Source organism: Macaca mulatta, chromosome 1 (genome assembly GCF_049350105.2).
Source record: "Macaca mulatta isolate MMU2019108-1 chromosome 1, T2T-MMU8v2.0, whole genome shotgun sequence".
NCBI lineage: Eukaryota > Metazoa > Chordata > Mammalia > Primates > Cercopithecidae > Macaca > Macaca mulatta.
This window is the reverse complement of record NC_133406.1, coordinates 54,704,777-54,717,442: the sequence shown is the minus strand read 5'-3', so window position 1 is coordinate 54,717,442 and position 12,666 is coordinate 54,704,777. Positions and strand designations below refer to the sequence as shown.

Genomic DNA, 12,666 nt, shown 5'->3' with positions numbered 1-12,666 from the left:
CAATTCTTTTTATTTGCTGTGGGACTTCACAAAAAGTTTTGTAACATTAGTGTTCCTTTCCTTAAGTGAAGAAAGAATGCCAACTTACTGTATTTTTGTGAGAATTAAGTGAGAAAATTGTTTGTAATGTGCTCCTTAGTAAAAGCTATTTATTTTTAAGAGCTGTATGACAATGGTGAAAAAATTGTTATTTTAATAAGCAAAACTGTTAGGAGAGGAGATGATCTTATCTTCCATGTTATATATCAACATTGATTAACATTTCAGTAATGGAGTGGTAATAGTAATTTAGAAAAAGTGATTATTGAAGTATAAAACAATCAGTACACACTCATTCTTCAATTTCTTAGTTTGAGGATTTTACATAGAAATATCTGTTGGGGGTAGGTGCTCAAAAGAAAAATAATATCTGCATTTCTGAGTACTATTATTGCTTTACTTTGCCCTAATTTAAAACTACTTTATGTAGAGTTTATTGTTTTCAAAATACTTTTGTACAAATAAGTTTGACTGCTGTTGGATAAATATTTTAATTAGTTGTGCATCTCTTCTTGGTAAGAGAAACAATATGTATACAATCATTTCCTGTCAGGTTGAAGAGTACAAACAAAACCTCTGGTAATGTTTAGTAGAGAAAGAAGGCAATAAAATATATAGGAAAAGGGTCAGGAAAAGGGATGTGCATGTTCTCCTTAAGTCTCCTCACCCATGGATAGGTGTGCTTAGGCTAGTCATAGCTGCAAGTAAACTCAATACTGCTATAGGAGAATGAGGTACCCAGTCCCTATATTACTCTCCTTATATGTGAGAAAAAGTAAGATGTAGTAGAGAACAACCTTTCCATGCCACCCCCAATCTTAGCAGTGTTTGGAGTATTTGTACAAAGGAATGGTCTTATTGCTAAAACATCTAGAACTTGACTGCCATTAGCTTGGGACCATTTTAGATACCAGCAACTGGAATTAGCTTGAGAGTTTGTAGCTCTTTTTGTTGAGCCAACACATTGTTGAGTTAACCATTGTAACCATGGCTTTTCAAAAGACAAAAGTTTTGTCATTTCTCAAGTCTTGCTAGAATTCTACTTTTAAGCCATGTATTTATAGTTCTAAATTTGGGAAAAGGAAGTAATTTTATTCTTAATGAAAATAATGACTCTGAGAGTGATCTGGTTCATTTATTCCTAAACTCCTATGTTTATATTATCAGGCCTGTAATATGATGATGCAGGATCCTTCACATAAAGAGTTTCTAGTCATCATAAGGTAGCTTACAAACATTGAAATAAGGGGACCATATAAGGCCCAGAAATAAACTCATAGGAAATTACTTAGAATCAATAGATAGCAAAGAATATTTCTATAGTTTTATTTTGACTCTTTTGCTTCTAATATAACATAAACTTGCTTATGTTTCTTATGACTCTGGAATACAAATGCAGTATATAAATATGAGGATTTGGATAGATTTCTGAATTGGCTACAGCTATTTCAATGTAAAAACTAAACTAAAAACAAAGGGGACAAATATCTCTCAAAAAATAATTAGTTTTCTAATTCAGTGTGTTTATTTTTAAGCAGAATGTTAGAAAAATTAGTATTTTCAAAAGTGTTAAATATAGGAAGCTATGCCTATTTAACTTTGTGTCCTTTCTTACCTTTTCCAGGGTTATTGGAGAAGATATTCCACTAGAAAAAGATTTCTGAAATTGAAATATTATTCAATCATCCTGCAATCTAGGATAAGAATGATAATTGCTGTTACATCTTATAAACGATATCTTTGGGCTACAGTTACAATTCAGAGGCATTGGCGTGCTTATTTAAGAAGAAAACAAGATCAACAAAGATATGAAATGCTAAAATCATCATCTCTTATAATCCAATCTATGTTCAGAAAATGGAAGCGACGTAAAATGCAATCACAAGTAAAAGCTACAGTAATATTGCAAAGAGCTTTTAGAGAATGGCATTTAAGGAAACGAGCTAAAGAAGAAAATTCTGCTATTGTCATACAATCATGGTATAGAATGCATAAAGAATTACGGAAATATGTTTATATTAGATCTTGTGTTATTGTCATTCAGAAAAGATTTCGGTGCTTCCAAGCCCAAAAGTTATATAAAAGAAAAAAAGAGTCCATACTAACTATCCAGAAGTACTACAAAGCATATCTGAAAGGAAAGATTGAGCGCACCAACTATTTGCAGAAACGAGCTGCAGCCATTCAATTGCAAGCTGCTTTTAGGAGACTGAAAGCTCATAATTTATGTAGACAAATTAGAGCTGCTTGTGTTATTCAGTCATACTGGAGAATGAGACAAGACAGAGTTCGATTTTTAAACCTTAAGAAGACTATTATCAAATTGCAGGCACACATAAGAAAACATCAACAGTTACAGAAATATAAGAAGATGAAGAAAGCAGCTGTTATAATTCAGACTCATTTCCGAGCTTACATTTTTACCAGGAAAGTTCTAGCATCTTACCAGAAAACACGCTCTGCTGTCATTGTGCTACAGTCTGCATATAGAGGGATGCAAGCCAGGAAAGTGTATATTCACATCCTCACATCTGTTATAAAGATTCAATCATATTATCGTGCTTATGTTTCTAAAAAGGAATTTTTGAGTCTAAAAAATACTACAATAAAATTGCAGTCAATTGTTAAGATGAAACAAACACGTAAACAATATTTGCATTTAAGAGCAGCTGCACTATTTATCCAGCAATGTTACCGTTCCAAAAAAATAACTACACAAAAGAGAGAAGAGTATATGCAGATGCGGGAATCTTGTATCAAACTGCAAGCTTTTGTTAGAGGATACCTGGTCCGAAAGCAGATGAGGTTACAAAGAAAAGCTGTTATTTCACTGCAGTCTTATTTCAGAATGAGAAAGGCTCGGCAGTACTACCTGAAAATGTGTAAAGCAATTATTGTCATTCAGAATTACTATCATGCATACAAAGCACAGGTCAATCAGAGGAAGAACTTCTTGCAAGTCAAAAAAGCAGCTACTTGCTTACAAGCAGCTTACAGAGGTTACAAAGTACGTCAGCTAATCAAACAACAATCTATAGCTGCTCTTAAAATTCAGTCTGCTTTTAGAGGCTATAATAAAAGGGTAAAATATCAATCTGTGCTTCAATCTATTATAAAGATTCAGAGATGGTACAGGGCATACAAGACTCTTCATGATACAAGAACACATTTTTTGAAGACAAAGGCAGCTGTGGTTTCCCTCCAGTCTGCTTATCATGGCTGGAAGGTTCGGAAACAGATTAGAAGAGAACATCAAGCTGCCTTGAAGATTCAGTCTGCTTTTAGAATGGCCAAGGCCCAGAAGCAGTTTAGATTGTTTAAAACAGCAGCATTAGTCATCCAGCAAAATTTCAGAGCATGGACTGCAGGAAGGAAGCAACGTATGGAGTATATGGAACTCCGTCATGCGGTACTAATACTTCAATCAATGTGGAAGGGAAAAACACTGAGAAGACAGCTTCAAAGGCAACATAAATGTGCTATCATCATACAGTCATACTATAGAATGCATGTGCAACAAAAGAAGTGGAAAATCATGAAAAAAGCTGCTCTTCTGATTCAAAAGTATTATAAGGCTTATAGTATTGGAAGAGAACAGCATCACTTATATCTGAAAACAAAAGCAGCTGTAGTAACTTTACAGTCAGCTTATCGTGGTATGAAAGTGAGAAAAAGAATAAAGGATTGCAACAAAGCAGCAGTCACTATACAGTCTAAATACAGAGCTTACAAAACCAAAAAGAAATATGCAACCTATAGAGCTTCAGCTATTATAATTCAGAGATGGTATCGAGGTATTAAAATTACACACCGTCAGCATCAGGAGTATCTTAATTTGAAGAAGACAGCAATTAAAATCCAGTCTGTTTATAGAGGTATTAGAGTTAGAAGACACATTCAACACATGCACAGGGCAGCCACTTTTATTAAAGCCATGTTTAAAATGCATCAGTCAAGAATAAGTTACCATACAATGAGAAAAGCAGCTATTGTTATTCAAGTAAGATTTAGAGCATATTATCAAGGTAAAATGCATCGTGAAAAGTACCTGACAATTTTGAAAGCTGTTAAAATCCTTCAGGCAAGTTTTAGAGGAGTAAGAGTTAGATGGACTCTTAGAAAGATGCAGATTGCAGCAACACTCATTCAGTCAAACTATAGAAGATACAAACAGCAAACATATTTTAATAAGTTAAAGAAAATAACAAAAACAATACAGCAAAGATACCGGGCAGTGAAGGAAAGAAACATACAATTTAAAAGGTATAACAAACTGAGGCATTCTGTAATATATATTCAGGCTATTTTTAGGGGAAACAAAGCTAGAAGACATTTAAAAATGATGCATGTAGCCGCAACCCTCATTCAGAGGAGATTTAGAACTCTAATGATGAGAAGAAGATTCCTGTCTCTTAAGAAAACTGCTGTTTGGATTCAGAGAAAATATCGGGCACATCTTTGTACAAAGCATCACTTACAGTTCCTTCAGGTACAAAACGCAGTTATTAAAATCCAGTCATCATACAGAAGATGGATGATAAGGAAAAAGATGCGAGAGATGCACAGGGCTGCTACTTTCATCCAGGCTACTTTCAGAATGCACAGAGTACATATGAGATATCAGGCTTTGAAACAGGCCTCTGTTGTGATCCAACAGCAATACCGAGCAAACAGAGCTGCAAAACTGCAGAGGCAGCATTATCTCAGACAAAGACGTTCTGCTGTGATCCTTCAGGCTGCATTCAGGGGTGTGAAAACTAGAAGACATCTGAAGAGTATGCATTCCTCTGCAACCCTTATTCAGAGTAGGTTTAGATCATTACTGGTGAGGAGAAGATTCATTTCCCTCAAAAAAGCTACTATTTTTGTTCAGAGGAAATATCGAGCCACCATTTGTGCCAAACATAAATTGCACCAATTCTTGCAGTTACGAAAGGCAGCCATTACAATACAGTCATCTTACAGAAGACTGATGGTAAAGAAGAAGTTGCAAGAAATGCAAAGGGCTGCAATTCTCATTCAGGCTACTTTCAGGATGCACAGAACATGTGTTACATTTCAGACTTGGAAACAGGCTTCAATTCTAATTCAGCAACATTATCGAACATATAGAGCTGCAAAATTGCAAAAAGAAAATTATATCAGACAATGGCATTCTGCTGTGGTTATTCAGACTGCATATAAAGGAATGAAAGCAAGACAACATTTAAGGGAAAAACACAAAGCTGCTATCATAATACAAAGCACATACAGAATGTATAGGCAGTATTGTTTCTACCAAAAGCTTCAGTGGGCTACAAAAATCATACAAGAAAAATATAGAGCAAATAAAAAGAAACAGAAAGCACTTCAACACAATGAACTTAAGAAAGAAACTTGTGTTCAGGCAAGTTTTCAGGACATGAACATACAAAAACAGATTCAGGAACAGCATCAGGCTGCCATTATTATTCAGAAGCATTGTAAAGCCTTTAAAATAAGGAAGCATTATCTCCACCTTAGAGCAACAGTAGTTTCTATTCAAAGAAGATACAGAAAACTAACTGCAGTGCGTACCCAAGCAGTTATTTGTATACAGTCTTACTACAGAGGCTTTAAAGTACGAAGGGATATCCAAAATATGCACCGGGCTGCCACACTAATTCAGTCATTCTATCGAATGCACAGGGCCAAAGTTGATTATCAAACAAAGAAAACTGCAATTGTGGTTATACAGAATTATTATAGGTTGTATGTTAGAGTAAAAACAGAAAGAAAAAGCTTTTTACCAGTTCAGAAATCTGTACGAACTATTCAGGCTGCTTTTAGAGGCGTGAAAGTTAGACAAAAATTGAAAATCGTATCAGAGGAAAAGATGGCAGCCATTGTTAACCAATCTGCACTCTGCTGTTACAGAAGTAAAACTCAATATGAAGCTGTTCAAAGTGAAGGTGTTATGATTCAAGAGTGGTACAAAGCTTCTGGCCTTGCTTGTTCACAGGAAGCAGAGTATCATTCTCAAAGTAGGGCTGCAGTAACAATTCAAAATGCTTTTCGTAGAATGGTCACAAGAAAACTGGAAACACAGAAATGTGCTGCCCTACGAATTCAGTTCTTCCTTCAGATGGCTGTGTATCGGAGAAGATTTCTTCAACAGAAAAGAGCTGCTATCACTTTACAGCATTATTTTAGGACGTGGCAAACCAGAAAACAGTTTTTACTATATAGAAAAGCAGCAGTGGTTTTACAAAATCACTACAGAGCATTTCTGTCTGCAAAACATCAAAGACAAGTTTATTTACAGATCAGAAGCAGTGTTATCATTATTCAAGCTAGAAGTAAAGGATTTATACAGAAACGGAAGTTTCAGGAAATTAAAAATAGCACCATAAAAATTCAGGTATTTCTATATTTAATTTAAATATAAAAATGTGAGTCTTTGTTTTGACCAATATTTGTTAGAATGTATAAAATGAACTTAAGCCGGTCATAAAGAAAAATACTTAGTTGAGGTGACCATTTATCTTCCAAAGTGGAACATTTTTGAAAGTGGGAAAGGGAACCAGTAAGTCAGCTAAGACAACACAGAACTGGGATTGTTCTGGCCATGGTCACCCTGTGGTACATTTCAGTGTGGGTTAATTGTAGCACTCTTAGAAGAATTTTGAGAAAATGAGAGCCCTCTTTGGCAAAGTTATTTCTTTAAGTAGAAAATGTAAGCTAAGATGAAATATTATTTGGCATAATATAGGCAAAATAGAGTAACTTTGTTCTTCTGATAATCTATTAACCAGAGCTGCTTGCTGCTTAGCCTATTAGACATACTTTATTCTGAGTGTTTAGTACTTTGGCTTCCAAATCACTTTTGTATTATTTTGTTTCATCTGTTTGCCTAATGTATGAGGAATGTACAGTATTATCTCTTTTAAAATATGAAGGAAGTGATAAAGGTTAAGTAATTTGGCCAATGTTGCACAGAGAGAGGCAGATCCAGGAACTGAATCTAAGTACTGCAGCTATTTCTCTTCACCTGCAATAACCTGGGGCTTAACCCAGGTGTAATATGTTCATATCTTGCTGGATTACCGTGAAGTTTAGAAGTAATGTTTTAATTCAAGAAATTCAAGTGTTAGAAATGTGCCAAATGCTGTAGTGGGTGTTATAAATAGACAATGAGTAAGATATACTTAGTTGCTGTCCTCAAGGAACTTAATTGAACAAGAAAGTATAATTATAATACAACATGAGAAGTGTATGTTTCAGGAAACACAGAATGGGAAATCAAGCTAGTCTCCATGATCAGAGACTTCCCAGAGTGAGTAACATTTAAGTTGAAATGTTACACTGAAGCATGAATTGGAAATAGCCAAGTAAAATGTATAGAAGAATATTCCAATTGCAAGAGATAACATGGAAAAATAAAAAAAAACTAGAAACAATAAAAAGTGATATGGGACCAGGTTGGCAATAGAGGGAGTAAGATTGTTGATAGATTTTTAAGAAAGAAAAAATTTAGTCTCTATGCTCCAGACAAAATAAATTCTAGAGGAGTTTAAGCAGGAGAAGATGACAGTCATTTTTATTAAAAAAAAAACAAAACTTACTCCAGCAGGAATATGGAAGATGGACTGGAAAAGGAGCAAGATTAGAAGTAGGTAGACCAAATGAAAGATAGGCAGTAAGCCAGGTGAGAGTTACAGTTCAGTGTAGGTTTGTGACAATGGGATTGTTAAGTTGGCATTATATACAGCATAAACAAGGAGACAAGCCATGTTGATGGCTTAAGTAACTCTGCAGAGTTACTCCCTCACACCTTGACATAGATAATAAAGAGGGAAGAGCAGGTTTTGAGATTGACAATGAATTCAGCTTGGAGTACATAAGGTCTGAAGTACCTAGCAGGTAACTCCCTTGAAATATCTAGTAAGAGAGTTGACTATGTTTGTCTGGAGTTCAGGAGAGCAGTGTGAGTTTTAGAATTCGATTTGTACAGTATTGGCATATGCTGATAATTAAAGTTCTGGAAATAATGAGATCACCAAGGAGCAATACATAAAATGAGTGAACAAAGAGTGCCTGGGACTTGAGCCCTGAAGAACATCAAAATTCACAGACATTGACAAGAGAAGACAACAAGGTGTTAAGAGGGAAAGAAGAAAGCTAAGAGATTATGGTATCAAGAAACCAAGGGTTGAAAGAGGAAAGGAGTGCTCGAATTCCAAACACTACCGATAAGTTCACAATTGAAAGGTGTCCACTGGATGTGTTAGTTATGGTTTTATTCACTTGAAATGATTAAATAGCCAAAATAACAATCTTATAAAAATTTATTTTTTCTCATATAATTACATAATAAAATTGTTTTTTACACATGTAATTTTTAGCATATGCCAGTGGTCTAAAACTTTACTGCACATTGGAATAACCTGGAGTTTTAAAAAATACTCCTACCTTTAGATATTCTAATTGGTATGGGAAACAACACAAGCGTGGGATTTTTTTCAGAGCTCCCGGGTGACTCTAATGAGCAGCGAAGTTTGGGAGCCACTGGGATATAGTATACATTGCTAAATACTTACATATATATGTAAATATCTATGTAAAATATATATATGAACTTCTCTGTAGCATTTGGAATTTGAGCACACTTTGTTTCCTCTCTCAACCCTTGGTTTCTTGATAATCTCTTAGCTGTCTTCTTTTCTTCTGAACGCCAAGTTGGCTTCTCTAGTCAATGTCCATAAATTTTAATGTTCTTCAGGTGTGATGTGTGTGTTTAAATATGTGTGTGTGTGTGTGTGTGTATATATAAGTAAGTATGCATATTTATAAATATATATGCTTATATATATACACACACATATCTATACATATGTATAATTTTCTCATTAAAACTTTGTTTTAATGAGTCTCAAAATTCTGTGACAGATTTTTGGTCAAGTTGTTTTCATTGAAAAGTACTGATTTTAAAAACTAGTAAATTAAAACTGCCACAAGCAAAACAAAAACAACAAAGTGATCCACAAAACATTCTCCTTTCCTCCTGAAGGTTTTATGATGCAGTGTTACCATTAACCAGTCTTTTACTGTTACAGTTAAATAACCAACTTAAACAAACAGTTCTGAGACCATTCTTCTACCACTGATTAAGACTAGGGTGGCAGGTATTGGGGATATACATAAATAATGTATTCAGGTTTACATAAAAACCATATACAATATACTCTGATTGAGTTAAGGACATCTCAGAGTAATTTTGACCATATATAATTATTGCATTATCAACTGAATTTAGAACCTAATCTAAATATAAGTTGTGCCTGTAGTATTTGTTGTAGTGCTGCAGGATAATTAAGGAATCAGAGAGACCAAGGGGTTGAGGAGGAATTGTTTAATTATTTAGGTGCACCAACCCAGTCGGATTAACATCCAAAGGACTGAGCCCTGAACAGTGTCAAGCTACCTTTAAGCATTTCATGGGGCGTGGGGAGATCTGTGCAGGGGGAAGCGTATTACAGAAGTGAGAAACAAAGACAGTTATTCATTTAAGATATGTATTACATTATTTCTTACTTTTTAAGGAACATGTTTTACGACTTGAGATTATCTGTCTAGTGACCTTGCAGCTGCACAGCTAGAGAAACAGAGTCTTCAAAATGCCTGGGAAAGGGGGAGATAAGGCTCACTATCCACAGAGAGAAAAACAGGCAGTTAATTTTAAAGGACTCCAGCCCTTTGTCTTCCACTAGGGGAATTGGGTTTTCTTACATACAACTGAGTTTTTGCTTACACAGTCTTTAATTTCTTTTAATTCCTGTTCCAGTAGGAATGTTGGAGTCAAATAGACTTGGGTTCAGATCTTGACTCTATCACTTAACAGCTGTGTGCTAACAAGTCCTTCTTAATTTCAATTTTGGGTTTTTTTTCTTTTTTGTAAAATAGAGATCTTAACCATTTTACAAGATATTTATAAATATCAAGTAAGACAACTCTGCCACTTATTAACCTGTGTGACATCAACAAGTTACTCAATTTCTCTAGGCCTTGATTTCCTCATCTCTAAATTAGAATTAATAGTATTATCTACCCATGTGATTATAAGGACTAATCTTCTTAGTACTTAGTTCAATAAGTTGTTGCTGTCATGTAAACCTTTAGTCTGCCAGAAGGTTGTCAAAATCAGAAAGTCTGACAGTCCTATCACAGGAGCTCTCAGGATTCTCCTGCAGGCTGAACACAGAACCCAAAGTGAATATGGATTGGGAAGAATTCCTCTTTCTCCCCAGAACCTGCAATAGGTCAATGTGTTCATTTTCTTTTCGTTCTTCCAAATGGATTGAGGTGATGAGGATAATTCACATCATCTGGCTTTTCAGACATGTGTGTCTTACAATTTATAAATACTGGTTAGGGTTTTGTTAGGCTGGGCTGGCAGCCAGCCATAAGGTATGTGTGATAAAGCACATAATAGGTGTTCACTATAGTAAGCACCACTGTTCTCAGAGGACTCACTACGTGTCAGAGTCTAATAGAGTCATGATACGACTATGCAATTTATTTTTGTCTGCACTAACCTTATTTTAACTGTCTTTATACTGATTTGTCTTACTTACAAAAAAAAAAAAAAGGCAACTCATCGCATACTTGTTATATTTATGTATTTAATAGGCTATGTGGAGGAGATATAGAGCCAAGAAATATTTATGTAAAGTGAAAGCTGCCTGCAAGATTCAAGCCTGGTATAGGTGTTGGAGAGCACACAAAGAATATCTAGCTATATTAAAAGCTGTTAAAATTATTCAAGGTTGCTTCTATACCAAACTAGAGAGAACATGGTAATGTATCATAGTTCTGTGGAAAATGTAATAGTATTTGTGTGTGATAGAGCTAAGTCCTTACATAAAAGTATACTGCCTATTGATTTTTATTTTAAATATTTGTTATGTTTAATGTATATGGTTGGTTTTGTTGATATTTTCTTTATTAAGGAAACAATATATCTTGTACTGTCTTGCTTTTTTGAGATAGAGCATAGCCTTTAATTAATATAATCTACTAAAAATATTTACATATACTTGATTAATTCAGGTTCATAAGGATTAGAGTAAGGACAGAGAGGTGGAAGTTAATAAAACCATTTAGTTAAGACTCGGTTTTCTTATTAGTGCTTTGGTCCATTTTGTTGGGTGACTTAACTACTGGCAAAATTTGTTTTCTTACTCATACTTTTTTCTTTGAACTTTGTATTATTCCTCATACTCTTTGTCATTAATGATGAAGACCCTAATTACCAACCTGTCTTATGCTAATTGTATTTCCCTATTTCACACACATTTCTCATTTCTTACACACACATTTTCACAAGCTGTTACCAAATCATCTTTTTTTGAGTTCATAGTATAAGAATTTTTCTTCGGCTCCCAGAATTATTGAATCAATGATGGTTTTAAAGATGGTTTAGGAAAGCACACGAGTGTGAGAGGAATGTTTGGATCAAGCCCATGGGTAGAAGCAGGGCTTAACATATAAAATTGATCGCATGAAGACAGAAGTAGAATGTTGGTTACCTGAAGGTAGGACAGGGAGAAAGCAGGGGTAGATAAAGACAGGCTGGTTAATGGATATAAAAATACACTGAGAAGGAATAAGATTTACTGTTTAGTAGCACAATAGGGCAACTATAGTTAACAATAATTTATTGTATATTTCAAAATAACTAGAGGAATAGAATTAGAAGTTTCCTAATACCAGGAAATGATAAATGTTCGAGGTGATAGATATCCCAGTTACCCTGATTTGATCATTACTCGCTATGTGCTTGAATCAAAATATCACATGTACCCCGTAAATATTTACAACTATTATATAGCCATAAAAATTAAAATTAAAAGGCATATAAAGATACAGTTGCTACTATCAGCTATTAAGGACCAGTATCTAATTTTCCTGTAACAGATGCTGAATTTTACTCAATGGCATTTGGTCTTATTTTCTAACAAACATGGCAAAAAACAAGCTAGTCATTCTACTTTTTCCACAATATCAAGAACAGAGTAGAAAACCTGTCCATTCTCACATTTTATCTCTTAGCATTATGTTGATCTGTTAAATTTAATCTCTAGCACTCAGATTTTTAAAAATTTTTCTCCAGTTCTGTTTACAAAATATCTCTACTTAGATATTTTGATGATACCTATCTTTCCTTTCAAATGAAAGGAAGTATCTGATGCTGCTTGTAAATCACATTCTCTTCTTAACCACCTCCCATCTGCTCAAAGACTCACTTGCAATGCAGACTCAAATCTTATATTTTACCATTATTTCTACCATTCCCCCTTTATCTAGTTTTTTGCTAGATCTGGGTAACTATACTTTCTTTTGATCCAGTTCAAAATTCTGTGCCGTATTAGAATCGTAGAACTTCGTATTTCTTACCCACTGGAATATTGCCAATTGTAAAACTTCTTTTGTGTGCGTGTGTAAATTCTGATTGTTTGAACTTAACTATGAATTATACTTGCCCACTTTTTTTATTCTGTCATTGCCTTTCTTATATTTTATTCTCTTCTAATAGTTTAAAGGGGGGAGGCAATAAATACTCATTGAATAAGTTAAAGTAATTTGAAATTGCTTTCCAATAACTAATTT

The 12,666-nt window shown here is 34.4% G+C and overlaps 1 protein-coding gene across 2 annotated transcripts in view; it reads left to right on the top strand.

The window, feature by feature from the left end:
• ASPM (assembly factor for spindle microtubules) overlaps positions 1 to 12,666 on the top strand; it is a 64,700-nt gene that overhangs the window by 39,238 nt on the left and 12,796 nt on the right. For both annotated transcript variants that reach the window (XM_015118889.3, NM_001104535.1), the window contains 2 exon segments: positions 1,664 to 6,418; positions 10,687 to 10,853. In XM_015118889.3, coding sequence (XP_014974375.3) covers positions 1,664 to 6,418; positions 10,687 to 10,853 — 4,922 coding nt within the window.